This window comes from Sus scrofa, chromosome 4, assembly GCF_054392235.1.
Source record: "Sus scrofa isolate SSC_HxYL_T2T_F1_AM1 chromosome 4, Sscrofa_HxYL_maternal_Yorkshire_Landrace_v2.0, whole genome shotgun sequence".
In the NCBI taxonomy this organism is placed as follows: Eukaryota; Metazoa; Chordata; class Mammalia; order Artiodactyla; family Suidae; genus Sus; species Sus scrofa.
The window spans coordinates 130260590-130285015 of record NC_139386.1 but is presented as its reverse complement, the minus strand read 5'-3'; the positions used below and the strand labels follow the sequence as shown (position 1 = coordinate 130285015).

The 24426-nt window shown below is 43.0% G+C and overlaps 1 protein-coding gene across 3 annotated transcripts in view; it reads left to right on the top strand.

The window, feature by feature from the left end:
- The first annotated feature begins 5764 nt into the window (after positions 1-5764).
- Positions 5765-24426, top strand: part of BTBD8 (BTB domain containing 8) — a 91224-nt gene continuing 72562 nt past the window's right edge. For 2 of the 3 annotated variants that reach the window (XM_021090239.2, XM_021090238.2), the window contains exons 1-3: positions 5765-6097; positions 13110-13304; positions 23527-23753. In XM_021090239.2, the coding sequence (XP_020945898.2) occupies positions 5964-6097; positions 13110-13304; positions 23527-23753 (556 nt within the window). In that variant the 5' untranslated portion in view covers positions 5765-5963. The remainder of the gene's footprint in view (positions 6098-13109; positions 13305-23526; positions 23754-24426) is intronic. The other variant, XM_085024004.1, reaches the window with a different exon arrangement.

The window sequence follows — 24426 nt, the reverse complement described above, 5'->3', positions numbered from 1 at the left end:
CAGTTCTGACCTGAGAAAATGAGATAGATAAGTGATATATCATAATCCCCACTGTTTCCGTCTGTTCGGGCTGCTATAGCAAAGGTATCATATACTAAGTGGCGTAATCAACCAAAATTTATTTGTCATGGTTCTGGAGGCTGTGAGGTCTTATGCTGGTGCACTGGCAGATTCGGCGTCTGGTGAGAGCCTGCTTCCTGATTCATAGACAGATGTCTTCTCACTGTGCTTATCTGGCCGAAGGGACCAGGGAGCATTCTGGGGTCTCTTTTATGAGGGCACTAATCCCTTTCGTGAGGGCTCCACCCTTGAGACCTGATCATCCCCCAAAAGCCCTCCTCCAAATACTATCACCTTGGAGACTAGGTCACCACAGGTGAATCTGGGGAGAACACAAATATTCAGTTTATAGCATCTGCCCAGCTTGGCAGTTCTGTGAGAACAATGCATACACATGTGATTCCAATATAATGATTTTTTTAAATTTACTGGAAATTATTCATTTAAATAAGAGATTTTCACATCAAAATTGCTACCAAGGTAGACCTTTATTCAAAGAACGGTGCTATTACTCAGATATTCTCTGGACTTTGGACTTATTTCTTGGTTTTTTTGTTTGTGTTTTAGGGCCACACCCATGGCATATGGAAGTTCCCAGGCTAGGGGTTAAATTGGAGCTACAGCTGCTGGCCTGCACCACAGCCACAGCAATGCAGGGTCCGAGCTGTACCTGCAACCTACACCACAGCTGATGAGAAGCATTGCGAACATGGTAGTAGTGTGACAGTGATGGAGAGACACACAAGAAGAGAAGAGTGTTTCCTAAATATATGTCAGCTTGGCTAGGCCGTGGTACCCAAATACTTGGTCAATCACTATTCTAGATGTGGAGGTTTTTTTTTTTAATGGGATTAATATTTAAATGAGTAGACCCCGAGTAAAGCACATTACCTTCTATACTGTGGGTGGGCCTTTGAAAAAGCATAATTTATGGAGTTCCCATCATGGCTCAGCAGTTAACAAACCTGACTAGCATCCAGGAGGATGAGGGTTCGATCCCTGGCCTTGCTCAGTGGGTTGAGGTCTGGCGTTGCTTTGGCTGTGGTGCAGGTGGAAGGTGTGGCTTGGATCCCACATTGCTGTGGTGTAGGCCGGCAGCTGTAGCTCTGATTTGACCCCCAGCCTGGGAACTTCCATATGCCACGGGTTCAGCCCTAAAAAGACAAACAAACAAACAAAAAAGGATAATTTAAATAAGAGAATGAGGCAGTTACCCTGCTTTTGCAGTGTGAAGTGTATTTCTGGATATCCAGTATTTCTAATTGATGAGGGAAAATTCTTTACAGATTTCGTGTAAATAAACGTAGAAAGATGATAGAATTATATCACTCTGCAATCCCTAGCTAACTGATTATAAAGAATCATTAAAAAAGAATCATCAATGGATACAACCATTAGATGGAAAATAATGATACATTTTAGCAACATTAAACTGGGATAAGCAAACATTATGCACCTTCTGATTATGATTCAAAATGAATTACTGCTTGTGGAAGGCAGAATAACGGCTGCTCCCCCATAAGACGTCCATGTCCGAACTCCAGGATCTGTGAACATGTGAGGTTACCTGGCAAAGGGGAATGAAGGATGCAGATGGAATTCAAGCTGATAATTAGCTGACCTTAAAACAAGGAGATTATCCTGGATTATCCTCTTGGTCCCTGGTAATCACAACAGTCCTTAAAACAGGGAAGAAGGAGGGAGAAGGAGCGTTCAAAATGATGCAAGGCAAGGAGGACTCCAACCTGCTAGTTTTGAAGGTGGAGAACTGGAGCCAAGAGCTGAGGAATGTGGGTCGTCTTGAGAAGGTGGGAAAAGCCAGGAACGTCTACCCTAGAGCCTTCAGAAGGGGATGCAGTCCAGCCCAAACCTGGATTTTAGCCCAGTGAGACCCATGTGGGACTTCTAACTGATAGAATTGAAGTAAAAAATTTGTATTGTGCTCAAGCCACTAATTTTGTGATAATTTGTTCAGCAGCAATAGAAAACTGAGACCACTTATAAAATATTTTTTGCTAAAATAAATTGAACCTGAATCTAATCAAGCCTCTAAAAACAACTTTAGGAGTGCCCGTCGTGGCTCAGTGCTTAATGAATCCGACTGGAAACCATGAGGTTGCAGGTTTGATCCCTGCCCTTGCTCAGTGGGTTAAGGATCTGGCGTTGCCATGAGCTGTGGTGTAGGTCACAGACGCGGCTCGGATCCCGAGTTGCTGTGGCTCTGGCGTAGACTGGCGGCTACAGCTCTGATTAGACCCCTAGCCTGGGAACCTCCATATGCCATGGGAAGTGGCCGTAGAAAAGGCAAAAAGACATAAATAAATAAATAAATAAGTAAAAATTAAAAAAATAAAAACAACTTCCATTTACCGCAAGTCTAAGGGATAGAGGAACGTGGTCAGGGATGCTCCCAGGGGAAAATTAGAAGGTGGCACATACTCTGTAGGTGAAATCTGTCAGGCTTCTGCTCCAATGTCAGTGTCATGAGGGAAGATACAGGAGAGGGAACCGCTCTAGATCAGAAGAGACTCAGGAGATCTAAGAACCATGTTTTACAATAGGATACATGGTAAACAATCACTGTCAATTTATAAGGAATATGTCAGGTAAGAAAATGTACAGATTTTTTTAGCCATGTGGACTGAGGTACGTAGGAGTCAAATGAAATGATGTCTGGGGCTTTAAATTTTTTTCGAAGGAAAGGAAGAAAGAGTGAAGAGGAAGGAAAGGAAAGGAAACTTGATGTGGCATATATGCCCAAATCTTGATAATTGTCGCATTTTGGTAATGGGTATATTAGGGTTCATTGCACATCTCTTTACATCTTTGCATGTTTGAAACGTTTCATATGAAAACATTTTTATTTTATTGTATTGTATTGGCTACCCCTGTGGCATGTGGCAGTGCCTGGGCCAGGGATCGAACCGGAGCCACAGCAGCAACTCAAGCTGCTGCAGTGACAACGCTGAAACCTCAACTCACTGTGCCACAAAAGAACTCTGACGAAAACATTTTTACTGTATTTATCAATTTAGGGCCACACTCACAGCATATGGAAGTTCCCAGGCTAGGGGTCGAATTGGAGCTGTAGCTGCCGACCTACACCACAGCCACAACAGCTTGGCTTCTGAGCCACATCTGTGACCTACACCACAGCTCGAGGCAACGCCAGATCCTTAACCCACGGAGTGAGGCCTGGGATTGAACACACATCCTCATGGATTCTAGTTGGGTTTGTTTCCACTGAGCTGCAATGGGAACTCTGAAAACTTTTTTAAAGAAAGAAAAAAATACATTCAAGAAAATCACCTTTGCCATGAAACTGTAGTGCTTAGAAGAGTTCTCTGCCTTCCAAGACAGTGTTACCTAAACTTCTTTTTCACACACGAGGATCACAATTAAGGCCAACCTACAACAAAATGATGAGTTTAACAATGTTTATCTTCAGAGCTCCTGTTGCTAGTTCCTCAGGACTTTCTAGCTTTCGTTATCTTAAAGTGAAGAGGAGTTCCCGTTGTGGCGCAGTGGTTAACGAATCCGACTAGGAACCATGAGGTTGCGGGTTCGGTCCCTGCCCTTGCTCAGTGGGTTAACGATCTGGCGTTGCCGTGAGCTGTGGTGTAGGTTGCAGACGCGGCTCGGATCCCGCGTTGCTGTGGCTCTGGCGTAGGCCGGTGGCTACAGCTCCGATTCAACCCCTAGCCTGGGAACCTCCATATGCTGCGGGAGCGGCCCAAGAAATAGCAAAAAGACAAAAAAAAAAAAAAAAACAACCAAAAAACCCACAAAACTCTAATGGTGGAACGATAAGGACCATTAACATTATTTTTCTTGGTTTTTTTTTTTTTTTTTGTCTTTTGTTGTTGTTGTTGTTGCTATTTCTTGGGCCGCTCCCGCGGTATATGGAGGTTCCCAGGCTAGGGGTCCAGTCGGAGCTGTAGCCACCGGCCTACGCCAGAGCCACAGCAACGCGGGATCCGAGCTGCGTCTGCAACCTACACCACAGCAAATGGCAACGCCGGATCCTTAACCCACTGAGCAAGGGCAGGGACTGACCTCATGGTTCCTAGTCGGATTCGTTAACCACTGCGCCACGACGGGAACTCCTTGTTTTTTAAGACAGTATTTTTTCCTTAATTACTTCACCTAGATGTCTATACCACTTAAGGCAGTTTAAGAGAATTAAATTCACACGGGCCAGAAACCATCTGTCATCCATTCCCAACCAGAAGAGGAGCCTAATTGCTTCTTCACCAGCTGCTGAAGGGGCATGGTAGAAATCTTACAGGACCTTGAAGGGAAAGAATCTGGTGCTGAACTGCCTGGGTTTTAATACCGAGACCATCACCTACTGGCCGGGGGACCTTGACCAGATTACTTACCCCCTCATGCCTCAACTTCCTCATCTGTAATTGGGCCCATAGTAGAACCTACCTAAATGGTGGTTATGAGGATTGAGTTAATACTTAGAAAGCAGGTAGATCAGTTTTCTCGCCTAAAAAAACTCTCAATAAATATTAACTCGTGTTATTTCTGACATTCCTCTATTCTACAGGATTAATTAAGAATCAGTTATCCATCATATTTTTTAGAATTAAGGTGTCTGAGAAATTGAGGTCATTATTTGGAGAAATGGCTACTCTTGGCCAATCTTAGGGTACAAGATCCACATATTTTCCAAGCAATTAGCACGTGTTTGTTTCCTTGTGCAGAGCTTCTGAATGAAGCCGAGTAACCGAGCCTTCTTCCTTTGGAAGAAGTCATCAAATACAAAAATACCAAAAGACTTTTAAAGTGATTTTTCTCCATCTCTTTTCTTCATGTTAACATATTCGAAATTCTATGGCTCATCAATCCACCCACTTTCCTGCTCAATTGAAGGCTCTGCCCGTACAATCCAACTTCCTTTCTTCCTCCTCATAAATTTTATAGCTTTATATGCAAGCTCTGGAGTATCATTGACACTTCTCAGCTAAAGTTCAGGACCAGTTCCTGGATTAGAAGGAGAAGGAATCTTTTAGATGCTGTATACACCCTTTGCAGGGGACTTAGGAGTGTTGTGACCTCTGCTGATTTTTACGAAGTTCTTCCCCATTCCTCACAATCCCAATTTTTTCTTTTTTTTTTTTTTTTTTTTTTTTTTTTTTTTTTTTTTTTTGGTCTTTTATTCAGGCTCGCACCTGTGGATACGGAAGTTCCCAGGACCGGGATGGAACGCAAGCTGCAGCTCCCGGCCTACACCACAGCCAAACAGGGCGGGATCCAAGGGGTGTCTTGACTTAAGCGGCAGCTCATGGCAACCCGGGATCCTTAACCCACTGAGCGATGCCAGCGATGGAATCCCGGGCCTCCTGGATGCTCGTGGGATTAGGTGGTGCTGAGCCACAGTGGGAACTCCCACAATCCCAATTTTTCTTGCCCAAAGCAAGTTAAGGAGAGAGTGTGACACGTCTAGGGCACCTGTCTCTCTGGGGAAGAAAAGCGCTGGCATCCCAGGACGACAAGGTGTGGGAAGGCTGCACAGGTGGAGCTGAACTAGGCTCTCAATGAAGCATAAGTGGAGATGAGCGCTCAGCCAGAGGGCCCCGGATCCAGAGCCGACCCGGCGGGTCCCAGCGGGCAGCTCGCTCCCCGGGCGGCAGGGGGCGGAGCGCCTGCGGCGGAGGTAAACAGAGCCAGCACGCCTGCGCACCGCCGCCGGGTCACGTGGGCGCGGGCCGGCCCCCGAGCTTCCCCGGGGCTGCGGGCCGGCGGCTGCGGAGGGCCGGCCACCCCCTGGCGGGAGGCGAGGGGGCGGGTTCGGGTTGGAGCCGAGCGTCCGGTCGGAAACGCCCCCTCGTCCCAGAGGCGGGGAAGGGCGGCCGGGCGCGGGGCCCCGCGGGCGCCGCCGCGCCGGGTGGGACATGGCCCGCTGTGGGGAGGGTGGCGCGGCCCCCGTGGTGCCCCCGGGGTCCCCCGGAGTTGGCAGGAAGGGGCCCTGCGAGCGGCGCCGGCTGAAGGCGGCGGTGGCGGAGCAGCTCAGCCAGGACCTGCTCAGGTAGGAGGAGGCGGGAACTCCGGGGCCGCAGGCGCCCACCTCCGCCCCAGAAGCTGCGGCTCCCGCGCCGCTTCTCCATCCCTCCCCTTCCCCCGATTCCTCCCCGCAAAGCGGGCTCGCTCGCCCCGTGTCACCGACCCGGGGCACCTCGGAGAGCACACACCGGATTCACAAAGACAGCGGGCACGCCTCTCTAGCTCTGTGCAGCACCGGCGTTTGCCAGAACACTCCATCGCGGGCAGGCTTGGGTCTTGGAAGACTTTCGCTCCTGTCGAGATGGATTCAGGTTTCGTGGTCTTGAAACGTACACAGTTGTTAAACACAACTAAGAAACATGGTAAAAGTAGAAGAGGGAGTGAATGTCTGCTTAGAATGAGTGAAAAATGAACAAATTCCTGGAACGTTGGAGGTCTCTGCTGAGCTCTCTTTGAACGATTTAGCAGGAGTGCCTACATGGAAATCTTTGCTGATTGCAACCTGGCTTCCCCTCTCCTAGACTCCTCCGCCACCCCCAGCAGCCACAGCAACTCCCAGCTCCCATGAGGACTCGGGCAAATGGAGGGTTGTTGTGAAGTTTAACTCAAAATTGTGGTGAATAAAATGAAGCTTAGGAATATTCCCTAGCTGGTTTCCATTTCCACCAAAATATTGGCACTTGAACTTTAGGGTTCATCAGAATCAGGAAGAGGGCTTAGGTTTCCTGGGGCCCAGAGGACAGTTCTGATAACAGCTAGTCTGAGATGGGGCCTGAGATGTTTGCATTTCTGGCAGGGGCCCAGGGGATGCTGACGCTGCTGGCCTGGGTCACCCTTTGAGGACTACTGAACTCATGTAAACATAATGACACTTCATCACTAAGGGTTATGCAGTATTCCACCTTTAGAAAGTGCTTAGTGTTCCCCACCCTTAAGGCTCCAGCAGCTGTAAACTGAACTTTATAAAGTAAAAAAAAAAAAAAATTCCTTTTACTTTGAGCCTATCTGTCAATGAGAGAGTCTGCTTTGTGTCCTCCACTGTGGAATTGACGTAAAAAAATAAGTGAGGTTCTGTTTCTAGGATGAGTCTCTAAGGATGAGACGCTCCTTTTCAGTGGCTCTATTCTTCTGGCTAATTGTGAACCTTGAAATGTTATGAATTTAAGAAAGATAATACATCTAATTTATATAAAGAAAATGAGGTTAACAGTAGAGCCTGTGAGCCGTTTATCCTCATCCTAGCAGCAATTAGGGATAGGATCCTGAACGCCCAAGTTCTTGTTAGAAGCAAAAGGTATTTTGTTTGTTCATTTTTAAACAACAAAAATTTCATATGCGCACCCAGCCACCTTAAAATTCTAGGCTGAATTAACCTTCTTCAACCACAGCAATATCATTGATTTAGTCTACAAATATTATTGTTATGTTTTCGTCTTTTTAGGGTTGCACCCATGGCATATGGCGGTTCCCAGGCTAGGGGTCTAATCTGAGCGGTAGCCGCTGGCCTACACCACAGCCACAGCAACTCGGGGTGGGGATGGGATCTGAGTGGTGTTTGCGACCCACACCACAGCTTCTACACCACAGCTCACCACAACGCCGGATCCTTAACCCGCTGATCGAGGCCAGAAATGGAACCCGAGTTCTCAGGGATACTGGTCGGGTTTGTTAACCGCTGAACCGCGACAGCAACTCCTATTCTACAAATATTAATGAAGTAGCCAGCACCCACCATGTACCTAGTATGGACGAATCAAAGATCAGTCAGACACGACTTTGGTGTTGTGCTTGCACTCTAGTGAGAGAGAATAGTCAAACCAGAGTAACGGGGGTCAGGGTTATTTGGGGAAGGCTTTATAGGATGGTATGATACTTGAGTGATCTCTTGGGGATTGATTTAAAAATTGATTAGAGATTAGGAAGTGAGAAGTCACAGTATCTAAACAAGGGGGGTGGCTTTTACAAGGGCATAGCGGTTTGGAAGAGCTCGATTTATTTGGGGAAAGCAGGTTGTATTGGATCATTGCAAACAGAAAGGAGCAGAGACAGTAGGATATGTGGAAAAGTGAGAAATAGGGAACAGTTTCAGTGATCAGAAAGGCACATCTGGTGTAGAATTGGAGAGGCGCTTGGGGTATGACAGCTGCTGGCTGATAAGACCTCATTAAGAAATGGACCTTGCTCAAGACCATTGTAACTAAAAAACCTAATGCTGGAGTTCCCGTCGTGGCGCAGTGGTTAACGAATCCGACTAGGAACCATGAGGTTGCGGGTTCGGTCCCTGCCCTTGCTCAGTGGGTTAACGATCCGGCGTTGCCGTGAGCTGTGGTGTAGGTTGCAGACGCGGCTTGGATCCCGCGTTGCTGTGGCTCTGGCGTAGGCCAGTGGCTACAGCTCCGATTCAACCCCTAGCCTGGGAACCTCCATATGCCGCCGAAGCGGCCCAAAGAAATAGCAAAAAGACCAAAAAAAAAAAAAAAAAAAAAGAAAACAAACCTAATACTTATTGCTGTGCTGCTGTTAGCTGGACACTGCTGGTCTGACATCCAGTGTTTTGTCTCCCCTATGAGGTACCTCTTGTTATTCCCATTTAACAGATGAGGAAACTGAGCATTAGAGACAGATGGTAGAGTTAGACTAAGAACCTTGGCAGTCTAGCTCCAGGGACATTCAAGTGACCTGTCCAAGGTGACATGACCAGACTATGGATCCAGTCAGTCTGTCTTCTCTAAGGTACAATAGTTATGCAGACTGAGCTTCAGTAACTTTTTTCCTTCTTTTCTGCGTCTCTCCTGACCCATTCCTTTTTCTTTTCACCTTGGATTTTCTTTTTAACTCTTTAGAGTACCATCAGTTGGCTCTTGATTATTATAGAACCTCTTTGCTAGAGTTCGCTTGTTTAATTACCACATTGGCTGATGGTTAACCTCGGCTCAGTCCATTGTCCATTCGGGTGTGCCTCACAGTCATCTGGTACAATTCGGTAGCTGTAATTGGGAGGGGCTTATGGGTGTGGCAGACAAAGTGACAACAGATGAGGGTGAATGGGTAAATTAAGACGAGATCTGGGAGTTCCCCGTCGTGGCACAGTGGAAATGAATCCGACTAGGAACCATGCATGAGGTGGTGGGTTTGATCCTTGGCCTCACTCAGTGGGTTAGGGATCTGGCGTTACCTTGAGCTGTGGTGTAGGTCACAGACATGGCTCGGATCCAGTGTTGCAGTGGCTGTGGCATAGGCCAGCAGCTGTAACTCCTATTGGACCCCTAGCCTGGGAACTTCCATTTGCCTCAGGTGCGGCCCTAAAAAGACAAAAGCCAAAAAAAAAGGCTAGATCCTAGAGGCCTTCTTTCTTCAGTGAAGATTTTGGAATGTATTCTGGAAGCGGTGGGAAGTCACTGGTGTTTTTTAAAGAGAGTCTTAATTGGATCTTGAATTGAGGGAAGAAATGGGAAAAAAATAAAAACAGCTAGGAGATTTTATAATAAAACATAATACGTTAAAATTTATATTAAAATTAAAATACTGTATATCCTGTATCATATGTATCAAGGGATGCATAGTGGCAGTGAAAAGGGAGACGATGAAAGGGAGTCCCAGTTGCAACTGATGGTGACCGGTAACGTTTGGAAACCCAACACAGGGAAAGAGAAGCATAGAAGATGGGGCTAAACCAGAGGATAGTTACCAGAAAGGGAGGAGTCTGGTGAATGTTCACGGCGCATCCAGGAGACAATTGACCATACGTCTGGAGTTTAGCAGGGAGCTTGGCATAGTAGATGGAGGTCGCAGGCTGGTACTAGCACCCAGTTGTCTAAGCCACCTATGAGAGAGGTACTAGGTTATTCCGTTCCCCTAACCGTCTACATCCAGCCACCAACTCCTGCCAATTTATTACCTAAACATATTTTAACTTGATCTCTTATTCTTTACACCATTGATTCTCTCTTGGATCGAGGCCTCTACATTATTAATTTGTGTTGTGCAGTAGTTTCCCCCCCATCTCATTTTCCCCAATAGCTCTTTTATACAACTAACATGATATTTTTAAAAACGAGGAGCTCCCGTTGTGTCTCTGTGGTAACGAACCCAACTGAGATCCACAAGGATGTGGGTTCAATCCCTGGCTTCACTTAGTGGATTAAGGATCCAGCATTGCCGTGAGCTGTGGTGTAGGTCGAAGATACAGCTCAGATCCACTGCGGCTGTGGCTGTGGCGTAGGCCAGCAGCTGTCGACCCCTGGCCTGGGAACTTCCATGTACCACAGGTGCGGCCCTAAAAAAACCGAAAAAAAAAAAAAAGGAAAGAAATAAAAAGAAAGAAATTGCCCATGTTTCAAACTATTTGGTCATTTCCCTTTAACTGCAACTATAAAGAGTTAAGCTCTTTGCCTCTTATTCATCTTTTTGGGGGGAGCTGCCCCCAGAGCATGTAGATGTTCCAGGGCCAGGGATTGAACCTGCACCACAGCAGCAACCTGAGCTGCTGCAGTGACAACACCAGGTCCTTAACCCACTGTGCCACCAGGGAACTCCCACCTTTTATTCATCTGTATCCCTTCAGCCTCATCTGCCACTTCTCATCCCCTCAGCACGCTGCTGACCAGTTTGTAACTCCATACTCAAGTGTTCCTTCTTAAGGAGCGTGGAGGCAGGCGCCACCCCCGCCAGGCCTTGCTTCCCTAACAGCTCATCTTCAATCTTTAAAATTCCATTGGGTTTTTACCACCTCTGTAAGATCTTTTCTTATGTCTGTCCCTGAAAAAAATTTGCTAGTTCATTCTGTTGAATGTATGCTCAATACATTTTTAGTGAGAACTGTTTCGTCGGTGGTCTAAAATGCTTTAGATAGGTGAATACAGTATTCGACAGAGAAATAAGAGGAAAAGAAGCTGGGCCTTGACACCCTTGGGCCTTTGCTCCAACCTGTCTTTCCTCTAGTGTTTTATTAGATGAGCCAATAACCCTCCTTAATGTTTCAGTAAGTCTGATTCAAGTATTGTTGCCTGTAACAGATAAAAAAATATACTTGTAACTGATACAGGTGGTTTTTATAAAATAAAAAGCACTGTATTTTCACATTGATGATTTTTAAAACACATTAACTTTTTTTTATTTGACAAATACTCATGAGCATCTATTATAAACAGGGAAGATTCCCTAGTGACACTCGTTGACCAGCTGCAATGCTTTGTTTATTCACTTGGGGAAGAGTGGGGGATGGGTGGAGGGGGGTGGGAAGGAGCGATAAATTGAGTAGTTGTGACAATTTGAGCTTTTATTAATTTGGGGAGATCAGGAGCTCCTGTCATGGCTCAGTGGTTAGCAAACCTGACTAGCGTCCACAAGGACTCGGGTTGAATCCCTGGCCTTGGTCAGTGGGTGAAGGATCTGGTGTTGCTGTGAGCTGTGGTGTAGGTCGTAGATGCACCTCGAATGCGGAGTTGCTGTGCCTCTGTCGTAGGCCTGCAACTACAGCTCCGATTAGACCCCTAGCCTGGGAACCTCCATGTGCCGTGGGTGTGGCCCTAAAAATACAAAAATACCAAAAAAAAAAATTGTTGATTTCTTCTGATTTTAGGATTCAAGTTAGGGAAGGAGACAGTAAAAAAAAAAAAAAAACCTAATTTGGGGAGATCAATACATTATTGCATAACTTTAACAGTCACTTATGAAAATAATTTATTGGTAAAAGTAGTGACTAAAACGCGTCAGTTTGCTCATTGTTTCCAAGGTTCTGAGAGCTTTGTGCTCTGAAGCTTTTGTTATATTCAGGCTGAACTACCACAAAATCCAAAACCAGGCGTTGAACTCTTGCAGTATACTAAGGATACACAGTTTTTGTCTTTGGGGGGTTCATTGTCTGGTGGGGGGAAAGATTGATAAAAATAATGATGATGCAATGACCGAAGCTGTAACCCAGGGACCAGCGGAAGGTGCAGTTAGCAGAGTCTTGGGGGAGGGAGCGTCAAGAGCAACGGCCCAAGCTGCCAGCCGCACCCGATGTCTTTGTCCACCCTCGGAGCTCCTCCGGTGCCCTCGCGTGACCGCCGGCTGCATCCCCGGCATCCCGTAGTACCAGAGGCCTCTGAGCGTCCCTGCTTTGCTGGTGATAGTTGGAGTGATATCAAGTGTTATTTAAGGTTTATGGAGTAAAAATACAGTTACCGCACAGCACAAAGACGATGACAGTTTCTGTCATGATGCAGGTTTCTGTTCTCCCGTCACGTTGCATGTGAGCTTGACCGCGACTAAGTCAGCAGAGTTTTGAATGGGCTTTTCACACGAGTCCTTCGTTTTCCTAACAGAGTTGAGGAGGGTGCATTCCATCTCGGGGGTAGGCAGAGGAAAAGGGCCCAAGTGTCAGACCTGGTATTGAACAGCCGTCAAACAAAGCCTCCCAGTTTCTAGACTGGATTGTCTCTTGTCACATCTGGTTTGCTGGTGGTGTCGACTGTTTACTTCTTTTGTTTCAACTTTAGTAAGATTTTAAAAAATTGATTCAATAGTCAACAACCGCATTCCTTTATGTTCGCTTTCCAGAATAAATCTAAAGTATGTACATTTTAAAGAAAGATCAACATAAATAACAGAAGATACATTTTATTATTAAAAGGAATTAAAAGGAAAAGTTATTTTTCAAAAAAGTAGTCTTACTCTTTTAGTGTTATTACCCTTGTTTTAATTCTAAATATTAGAAAATTGCATTCTAAGCCAATATTAAACAGTGTTCTTTGGATGAACTGAGAACAAACTCATTTTCATATTAACTTATTTTGTTATGTCTATATTTTTTACTTCATGTGTTGTTCTAAAAACTTATTTAATTAAAATGAGTATATTATTAGAGTTCTCTGGTGGCTCAGTGGTTTAAGGATCTCATGTTGTCACTGCTGTAGCTCCAGTCTCTGCTGTGATGTAGGTTCGATCCCTGGCCTGGGAAGTTTCACATGGCCACAATAAATAAGTAAATAAATAAAATGAGTATATTTCTAAGCATCACTAATTAAGCTGTGGTTCCTTTTTGTTCCTTATAGGCTGCTAAGAGAAGAAGTCCATACAGATGTTACTTTCTGTATAGGTTGTGCCTTGTTCAAAGCACACAAAGCAGTCCTTTTAGCAAGGGTTCCTGATTTCTATTTTCATACTGTTGGACAGACAAATAACTTAACAAATCATGATCCTGTTGCTGTAGAGAACTTTGAAGCTTCAGAATTTGGAACATTTTTACAGTAAGTGCCTTCTTTATTTTTTCTCTTATATTTAAATCTAGTGTAATTGTTTAGTTTATGTGTGTATTTCGTGTGTTTTCATATCTGTTTCATAGCCTCCTAAGAGGTCCACTCATTTAAATTGCACATTATCTTAGGAATCAATGTTAGGAGAGGCTAAGTATTAGTATTAGACTATTCGAGGCTTCGTGTTAAGAGACGCTAATTTGTAACTTGAGATTGACCCTGAGGGAGGAGAAATGGCATGCTTTCCAGTAATTTCAATCAATTATGCTAGAGTTTCTCAACACTGGCACTGTCAGCATTTTAAATTGGATAATTCTTTGCTGGCGGGAGATGGGGACTGTGCTGTGCATTTTAGTGTTTAGTGGTGTCCGTGGCCTCCAGCCACTAGATGTCAGTAGCACTTCTTCCTCGCCTTCCCGAGGCCCCCACCCCCCAGCCCCTGGAGGTTACAACAAGCAGAAGGTCTCTAGGCCTTGCCAGACGTTCTGGGGGCGGGGGTGTGGTGTAAAATTGCTGCCTTTTGGGAACCATTGCTATATACTGTAAGTCATCCTGTATTTTGGTATGCAAAGCTTTACATCAATTATGTATATAAAAATGAGAGATCATAACTTTATTCTCATGGCTTATGTGTGGTCAAATTTTGGGGGGGGGCAAAATTTTTGAATAGGACAACCATTGAATTTGTTAGTAATCTGGGACACTCAGGTTTGGTGAACTTAGAGAATTGTTATTGACTAAATAATGGGAGAAACTGGTTTAAATTAATCCCTATTCTAATTGAATAGAAATCCTTTTCAATGCTTTACTGTTACCTGCCATATTCGATACTCACTTTTTGCTCAATGTATCCATGAGGGAAGTACTTTCTAATGTAATCACTCAAAATTATATATCCTTTTGAAAAACCGAAATGACTTTAGAAGGGTCTTTAACCCATTACAGTTCAAGAACACGGACTCTAGGGCTCGAGCGCCTGGATTCGAACGCCTGCTCTGCCGTCTGGTGGCTGCGTGCCTCCAACTTCATCCCTCTGGGCCTGGCCCACAACAAGCACCATAAACATTGTTCACTAGGTTTCTTCTGCCCGTGAATCTTGATGTGTTTATTGTATTTCATTTCACTAATTTGAATGATGCCCTCCCATAATTTCTTCCCTTTGTCTAATATATGGAAGTTAGTGTTGTTCTGTCACACCACCCAAGACCTACCCTTACTCAGCAGATATTTATTTGGCCCTGTCATGGGCAGAGCCCTGCGTGAAGGGCTAGGTATGTACCCTTGTGATTCTTGATTTCAGTGTTGCATGTGGTAAGTAAATACGTAACTACGTTTTGAAGCCAATTCTGGCAGTTATGTCATTCTATAGTACAACCAATTTGTCAATTACCAGTTTTAAAAAACGTCTTTCTCGAGATATAATTCACATATCTCAGATATAATGCACACATTTAAAGTGTACAGGTCAGTGGTTTTAGCATTTACACAGAGTTATGCGACCAAGATCACAACTTAATTTTAGAGCATTTTCAGTACCCTCTCAAGAAATCCCATGCCCAGTAGCTGTCATTCTGCATTCCCTCTCCTGCCCTAGGTAACACTAATCTACCTTCTGTCTCTTCTGGACTTCTTCTGTAAGTGGAATCATACAGTTGTGGTTTTTTGATGACTGACTTATTTTACTAAGCATAATATTTTCAAAGCTCATCCGGTTGCTGCCTATATCAGTATTTCATTTCTTCTTGTTGCTGAATAACATTCCACTCTATGGCAATACCATATTTTGTTTCTTCATCAGTTGGTGGGCATTTATGTTGTTTCCACTTCTGGCATTATGACTAATGCTACTATGAAAATGCCTATGTAAATTTTTGTGTGAATCTATGTTTTCATTTCTCTGGGGTATATACCTAGTAGTGTAATTGCTGAATCGTATGGTATTTCTATATTCAACTTTTTAAGAACTGCAAGAATCTTTTTCCAAAGACGCTCTACCACTTTACATTCTTAAGAGCAATGTATAAAGGTTTCCGTTTCTCCACATCCTTGTAACACTTGCTGTTACCTTCTGTATTTTTATTATAGCTATTCTAGGGACTGTGAAGGGCTAGCTTGTGATTCATTTGTGCTTCCCTGAGTTTGGCATATTTTCATGTGTTTGTGATTTGTATATCTGCTTGGGAGGACTATCCACGCAATCCTTTGTCCATTTTTCAGTTGGATTATTTGTCTTTATAGCATTGAGTTATAAAAGATCTTTTCCCCCAGTGAATTTTGTTGTATTTATAGTTGTACAAGCATCATCACAACCTAATTTTAGAATATTTCCATCCCAAACCCTTAGTCCATCCTTATCCCCCAACCTGTCCCCTTTGGCAATCATAAGTTTTTCAGAGTCTAGAATCTGTGTCTGTTCTGCGAGTAAGATCATTTGTATCCTTTTTTTCAGATTCCGCATGTAAGTGGTAGTATATGATGTTTGTCTCTCACTGCCTAACTTCACTTAGCATGGTAATTTCTAGGTCCACCATGTTGCAGCAAATGCACCATTCTTTCATTCTTTTTATGACTGAGTAATATTCCATTGTGTGTGTGAGTGTGTGTGTGTACCCAAGGTTGCCATTTTATTGGCATTTGATTGCTCCTGTAGTCTTTTATGATCCTTCCTATTCTGGGCTGTTGAACTTCTCCTTGTTCATTTCAGATTTTATTGATTTGAGTCATTTTTTCTTCTTGATGAGTCTGGCTGAGGGATTATCAATTTTTTTGATCTTTCTTTTCAAAGTAGCAGCTTTAGTGTTATTAATCTTTTCCATGGTTTTCTTCATTTCTGTTTCATTGATTTCTGTTCTGATCTTTATGATTTCCTTCCTTTTGCTAACATTGGGTTTTGTCTTTTCTTTTTTCTCTAGTTGCTTTAGGTATAAAGTTAGGTTGTTTATTTGAGATTTTTCTTGTTTCCTGAGGTATTGCTCTAAATGTCCCTCTTAGATCTGCTTTTGCTGCATCCCATAGGTTTTTAAAAAATTTTTTTATTTTATGATTTTATTTTCTCCATCATAGTTGATATACAGTGTTCAGTCAATTGCTACTGTATAGCACAGTGACCCAGTCATATATATATATTTGTTCTTTTTCTCATATTATCTTCCATCATGTTCCACCACAAGTGATTAGATATAGTTCCCAGTGCTATACAGCAGGATCTCATTGCTTATCCATTCCCAAGGCAATAGTTTGCATCTATTAACCTCAGACTCCAAGTACATCCCCCTTCCTCCCTCTCCCCCTTGACAATCACAAGTCTGTTCTCCAAGTCCATGATTTTCTTTTCTGTGGGAAGGATCATTTGTGCCATATATTAGATTCCAGATATGTGATATCATATGGTATTTGTCTTTCTCTTTATGATTTACTTCACTTAATATGCGTCTCTAGTTCCATCCTAAATGCGTTTTAAATTAATGCATTTAGTATGAGTCTCTACTTCCATCCATGTTGTTGCAAATGGTGTTATTTTGTTCTTTTTTATGGCTGAGTAGTATTCCATTGTGTATATATTCCACATTGTCTTAATCCATTCATCTGTTGATAGACATTTAGGTTGTTTCCACATCTTGGCTGTTATGAATAGTGGTGCCGTGAACATGAGGGTGCCTGTGTCTTTTTCAAGGAAAGTTTTGTCCAGATAGATGCCCAAGAGTGGGATTGCTGGGTTATATGGTAGTTCTAGGTATAGTTTTCTAAGGTACCTCCATAATGTTTTTTGATGAATGTTTTATAGTTCTCAGCATATAAGTCTTTCACCTTCTTGGTCAGGTTTATTCCTAGGTATTTAATTTTGGGGATGTATGATTTTAAAAGGTGTTGTGTTTTTATATTCCTTTTCTTATATTTCATTGTTAGTATACAGAAATGCAACCGGTTTTTGAATGTTAATCTTGTGTCCTGCTACTTTGCTGAATTTGTTGATCAGTTCAGGTAGTTTTTGAGTGGAGTCCTTAGAGTTTTCTATACCTAGTATCATGTCATCTTCATAGAGTGACAGTTTTACTTCTCTTCCAGTTTGGATACTTTTATTTCTTTCGTTTGACTGCTGTGGCCAGGACTTCTAGCACTATGTTGAATAAAAATGGTGAGAGTGGGCATCCTTGTCTTGTTCCAGATTTTAGTGGGAAGGCTTGCAGCTTTTCTGCATTGAGTATTGTATTTGCTATGGGTTTGTCATAAATGGCTTTTATTATGTTAAGGTATGTTCCTTCTATACCCACTTTGGTAAGAGTTTTTATCATGAATGAGTGTTCCTATAGGTTTTGGATTGTTGTGTTTTTGTTGTCATTTGATTCTAGATATTTTTAAATTTCCTCTTTGATTTCCTCAGTGATCCATTGGTTGTTTAGCAGGATGTTGTTTGGTCTCCATGTGTTTGTGTTTTTTGCAGTTTTTTTCCTGTTGATTTCTAGTCTTATAGCATTGTGGTTGGAAAATATGCTTGATATGATTTTAGTTTTCTTAAATTTACTGACGCTTGATTTGTGGCCCAGAATGTGATCTATCCTAGAGAATGTTCTATGGGCACTTGAGAAGAATGTGTATTCTGATGCTTTTGGATGGACTATTCTATCAATATCTATTAAGTCCATCTGGTCTAATGCATCATTTAAGGCCTGTGTTTCCTTGTTGATTTTCTGTCCGGATGGTCTGTCCATTGCTGTAAGTGGGGTGTTAAAGTCCCCCGCTATTATTGTGTTATTGTCAATTTCTCTTTTTAAGGCTTATATATTGAGGTGTGCCTATGTTGGGTGCTTATATACTTACAGTTGTTAATTATGTATGTCCTTGTCTTTTCTAACATTCTTTAAGGTCTGTTTTGGCCTATGTGAGTATTGCTAGTCCCACTTTCTTTTGATTCCTGTTTGCATAGAATATTTTTTTCCATTCTCTCACTTTCAGTCTGTACGTGTCCCTAGAGTGAAGTTGGTCTCTTGAAGACATCTATATGGGTCTTGTTTTTGCATCCATTCAGCCAGTCTGTGTCTTTTGGTTGGGGCATTTAGTCCATTTACATTTAAGGTAATTATTGATATGTATGTTCTTATTGCCATTTTGTTAATTGGCTTTGGATTTGTTTTTATTTATTTATTTATTTTGTCTTTTTCCCTTTTCTAGGGCCGCTCCTGTGGCATATGGAGGTTCTCAGTCTAGGGGTCTAATCAGAGCTGTAGCCACTGCCCTACACCAGTGCCACAGCAATGCGGGATCTGAGCCGAATCTGCAGCCTACACCACAGCTCACGGCAAAGCCAGATTCTTAACCCACTGAGCAAGGGCAGGGATCGAACCCACAACCTCATGGTTCCTAGTTGGATTCATTAACCACTGCACCACGATGGGAACACCCCTGGATTTGTTTTTGTTGGGGTTTTTTTCTTAGCTTCTTTTGTGGTTTGATGACTATCTTTAGTGCTGTGTTTGGATTGCTTTTTCTTATCTGTGTACCAAGACCAGCTCAGCAGGTGAGGGCTGAAGAAACTTAAGAAAAAGTTAACATAAAACAAGACACAGAGACATTTATCTTAATTAAAGGTGGGAACTGGGGGACTCAAGGTCTCAGGGACCAAGAGCTCCACCTCAAGAAAGCACGCTGCTTTTATTGTGCTCTTTAGGATGACATCAAGTGAGGGGGTTGTAGATGCAGGATATAGTTCTTTTATTATTTTAAAAGTTCTTTTATTATTTTAAAAGTTCTTCTATTATTTTAAAAGTCACATAGCTGGTAGATGGTTAAGCTTTTATTCTGACCTTTAGGCATTTAACAATCATTAGCATTGAGGAAGCCTGGTGTCAGCTGTCTATGCACAGCATCTAGAGAATCTTTGTGCTTCCTCCTGCCTATCTGTGGTGCCCAGGTTTGCACCTCATTCTCCTTGCTGATGCATATCCTGCTAACGACCCCTCATAAACCCCTTGGGGCCATGAGGCTTATCTTCCTTTTATTCTTAAGAGGACGTATCATGCTGTGCAAATGGCGCGCCTATCTGCACAGGTCCTGCAGTGCCTAGACCAACGCATCAGGTCCTCCTTCAGCTGACCATATGGATAACTTGTGCCTTTTGGTCTTTGTTCTTAAGCTTAAGTCATTTGCCAGCACCGCCACTGTTTTTCAAGCAGGAATATAGGGTAAAGGTAAAGCAGGACAAGATGGAGTTTTTAGCGTAGAAAATAGAAGCAGAGAGGCTAAGAAAAGATTGTAGAAACATGTCTCCCGACATTTGTGTGTATGTCTATTGTAGATTTTTGGTTTGCATTTACCATAAGGTTTTGATGTGGGAATCTATATATATAGATATATACACACAAGATTGTTTTAATTTGCTGTTCACTTAATTGCAAATGCATCTCCAGTACCCTGCATTTGTACGCTGCTTGTGATTTCTGGGTTTGGTAGTGTATTTGTGTGTGGATGATTTCGTATCTTTACTATATGTTTGCATTTACTGGTGAGCCTTGTCATTTGTAATTTTGTTTCTAATTGTGGCCTTTTCTTTTCCGCTTAGAGAAGTTTCTTTAGAATTTGTTGTAAAGCAGGTTTAGTGGTGCTGAATTCTCTTAGCTTTTGCTTGATGTGGTCCCCTTTTTGCAGGCAATAGAGTTGTAGCCTCTCTTGCTTCTGATGTCTGCCCCTCTTGTGGGTGAAGTTGGTATGGGGGCTTGCTGCAGGCCTTCTGATGAGAGGGACTGGTGCCTGCCCACTGGTAGGTGGAGCTGTTTTGTCCCTCTCATGGGTGGGGCTTTGTCTCTGGGTGTGGTTAGAGGCAGCTGTGTGCCTGGCTTGGTGTTTGGGCAGCCTGTTTGCTGATGGGTGGGGCTGTGTTCCCACCCTGTTTGCTGTTTGATCTGGGGCTTCTCAGCCCTTCTCACCCTGTTTGGTGGGGCCAGGTTTTTCCAAAAGGGCCACCTTCAGGGGATCATGCCAATGCTTATTCCTAAGACCTCTGCTTCCAATGTCCTTCCCCCACCGTGAGCCACAGCCACCCCCTATTTTCCCAGGAGATCCTCCAAGATCCCCAGGTAGGTCAGACCCAGATTGCTGTGGAGTCCCTGCTTTGCCCTTGGACCCAGTGCTCATGAAAGCTTGTGTGCGCCTTTCAAGAGTAGTGTCTCCATTTCCCCGAGTGCCGTGGAGCTCTTGTGCACAACCCCCATTGGCCTTTAACACCAAATGTTCCAGGGGCTCCTCCTCCCGATGCCAGACCCCCAAGCTTGGGAACCTTACCTGGGGCTCAGAACTCTCACTCTGGTGTGTGAACCTCTGTGATATAGTTACTTTCCAGTTTGCGGGCCACCTACCTGGTGGGTGTGGGGTTGCTTATATCATGTAATCGCCCCTCCTACCTTCTCGATGTGGCCTCCTCCCTAATTCAACTCCCAAATTCAATTCTGACACTATCTACCTGGAGATACCATCAGATCCCCACAGGCTCAGTCCCAGGTAAGCTTCTGTGACTGTGTGTCCCTATGACCCCTTCCTCAGGAACAGCTGATTTGTTAGAGCAGCTCATGGAACTGAGAAAAAACATTTTACTTACTAGATTACTGACTTCTTACAAAAGGAAAGAACTCAGGAACAGCCAGATGGAAGTGATGCCTAGGGCAAGGTATGTGGGAAGGAGCTTCCAAGCCCTCTTTCAGTTCGCTGCTCTCCCAGCATCTCCATGTGTCCACCAACCCAGAGGCTCACCAAACCCCATCCTTTAGGGTTTTCATGGAGGCGTCATTACATAGGCATGGTTGGTGAAGTCATTGGCCATGGATTAATCCAACCTTTTCCCTCTTCAGAGGTGGAGGGCGATTCCCGCCTTCTCATCATTCGGTTGGCTCCTCTGGCAGTGCATCCCCGTCCGTAGGGCTTTCTAAAGGTCATCTCCCTCGCTCGTGTAAACTCTGGTGTGGCTGGAAGGGGCTTTCTGTGAATAACGGAAGACGTCCATTTCACCTTTACCCTTCTGGAGCTCTTTAGGACCTGGAAACAAAACTCTGCACTCTAACAAAAGATGTCCTATGGCTTGTACGTGGGAAATTACAGCAGTGTTAGAAGGAATGTGCTGGAAGTAGTGGACAAAGACCACCTATATAGTTCATATTAGAAGTCGCAGTATCATAATACCTTGTAGAAAATCCTCGCTCATAAGTGTATGTTCTAGACACTTAGTTCTATCCCACGATCTATATCTATCCTGATTTCGGTACCACACAGTATTGATGACTATAGCTTTGTAGGAAGCTTGGAATTCAGAAAGTGTGAATCTTAGAACTTTGTTCTTTGTGAAGATTGTTTTGGCTCTTCTGGGTTCCTTGCAGTGTTTGAGAGTTGGCTTCTCAATCTCTGCAGAAAATTCGCTGAATTTTGATAGATACTGCACTGAGTTTGTAGATTAATTCAGAGACTATTGCTATGTTAAAGTGTTTCCATTTATTTACTTGCTTTCAGCATTGTGTGCTGTATGCTGTACTGGTATATGCTCGTACAAGTGTGCATGTAAAGTATTTATAGTACAAGTATGCTGTACTTGAATGCTGAAGTTTAATTTTGTCTTCAGCATATGTCTTACATTTTTTGCGAAATATATTCCTAAGTATTTTATTTTCATGAAGTTGTTATAAATGGAATTATTTTCTAATTTCATTTTGGATTGTTCATTACTAGTGTAGAAAAATACTATTGATTTTTGCATATTGATCGTATATTTTGCAGCCTTGCAGAAGTTGTTTAGCAAATAGTTTTGGGGCAGGTTTCCAAGTAGTTTCCGTATACAGATTTGTCATTTGTAAATAGAGATGGCTGTACTTATTCCTTTCCAGTCCAGCTTATTTCTTTTTCTTGCTTAATTGCCCTGGCTAAAATCTCTAGTTAAATGTGAAATAGAAGTGATAAGAGAAGATAGACACCCTGGCTGCTCTTCGGAGGAAAGCTTTCAGCCTTTTATTATTCAGTATGACGTCAGCTGTGGGTTTTTCATAGATGTGCTTTATCATGTTGAGGGTGTTTCCATCCATCCTTAGTTTCCTGAATGTCTAATTATGACTGGGCGTTGGAGTTTGTCAGATGGATTTTCTGCAAAAACAAGTGGTTTTTGTCCTATTGATATGGTGTCTTAGACCATTCAGGCTGCTGTAACAAAATGCTGCAGACCGGGTGACTTATGACCGTAGAAATCTCTTTCTCACAGTTCTGGACACTGAGGTTTTGAAGGGACACAAACGTTCAGACTATAACAGGTGGAGTATAACACTGGTTTTCATGTTTAGCTACCCTCGAATTTCTAAAATAAAGCCCAGTTGGTCATAGTGTATAATTCTTTTTCTAAATGTTACTGGATTTACTTTGCTATTGTTCCAGCATTTTCCTCTCTTAATAAGCAACGTTGGCCTGTAGTTTTCTTTTCTTGTGATATCTTTGTCTGCTTTTGTATCAGGACACTGATACTGGCCTCAAGGTTGGCAAGTGTAGTGGCTTAAAATTTTTGGAAAGATTTGTGAAGGGTTGGCATTAATTCTTTACACATTTGGTAGAGTTCACGAGTGAAGCCACTAGGCCCTGGGTTTTTCTTTGTGGGAAGTTTTTGATTACTCTTTCAATTTCTTCACTTGCTTTTTGTCTGTTCACATACTCTCTTTTTTCTTAAATCAAGGTTGGTAGTGTGTGCCCTTCCTGGGACTTACCCCTTTCATTTAGATTATCTGATTTGTTGTCATTGTACATTCCTTTTTTTTTTTTTTTTTAACAGCTGAACCTTGGGCATATGGAAGTTCCCAGACTAGGGGTCTAATCAGCGCTACATCTACCAGCCTACACCACAGCCATGGACATGCCAAATCTGAGCTGTGTCTGTGACTTACACAGCAGCTCATGGCAATGCCAGATCCTTAACCCACTGAGCAAGGCCAGGCATCAAACCTGCATCCCTGTGGATACTAGTCATTTTCGTTACCGCTGAGCCACAACGGGAACTCCCATATATTCCTTTTTAATATTAAATTTTTATAGACTACTTTGCAAACTTTCTGCTATTTTGGATTGACCTTTCTCCAGTTAGTCCAGATTCAAAAGATTTTAAAACCATATAGTCATTATCTATGAAAATAGCATGTTGGGAAATGAGCTTTTAAAAATCCCTGACCTTCCTTTTATTAATATCTTGCATTTTGTCTTTTAGGATTGTATACTCCTCAAACAGAAACATTAAAAACTACGAAGAAGAAACGCTTAGGAAAACGATAGTGGAGAGTGGAGTGCCACCAAGGAAATGCGACTTCAGTGTTGGAAAGTGTGCTGACAATGATGGCAGGTCATCTGCAGGTAAAAGATCACCCGATCATTCTCTTCTGAAGCATGAAATTCCAGAGGACATCAGCAGCAACGAGGACAGTTTCATTTCTACTGGTGAGGTATTTTTGTGGATTTTTATAAAATTTTATAGCCCTGAGATAGTTCTGGTAAATTAGAAGAAATACTCTCATACTTCAAAAATCAGCTCTACTGATCTTTTTTTAAAAAAATAATTAATGGTATAAAAATGAATGGAGGTGAATAATTTATGGGTAAATTGAAATAACAGTATGGTCAACTCCCAGTTTTCCTGAGTAATTTGACATGGGCTTATTATTAATAAAGATACACATAATTCACAATTCTCCTTTTAATTTTCCACATATTGTCATCCTATTCTAATCTATAACAATAAAAGCTTTAGCATACTATAGCGTCAATTCTGTCATGACACAGTACATGTGTTGCTTTAAAAACGCCATGCAACACAAAAATCACAAGTGCATTTTGTCATGACACAGAATTACTGAAACTTGTGTCATGACTTTTTTTTTTTGTCTTTTTAGGGCTGCGCCCTAGGCATATGGATGTTCTCAGGCTAGGAGTTAAATAGGAGCTACAGCTGCCAACCTACACTACAGCCACGCAATGCAGGATCAGAGCCACATCTGCGATGCCACAGCTTGTGGCAATGCCAGTTCCATAACCTACTGGGTAAGCCAGGGATCGAACCCACATCCGCATGGATACCAGTCGGATTCTTAACCTCCTGCGCCACAACAGGAAC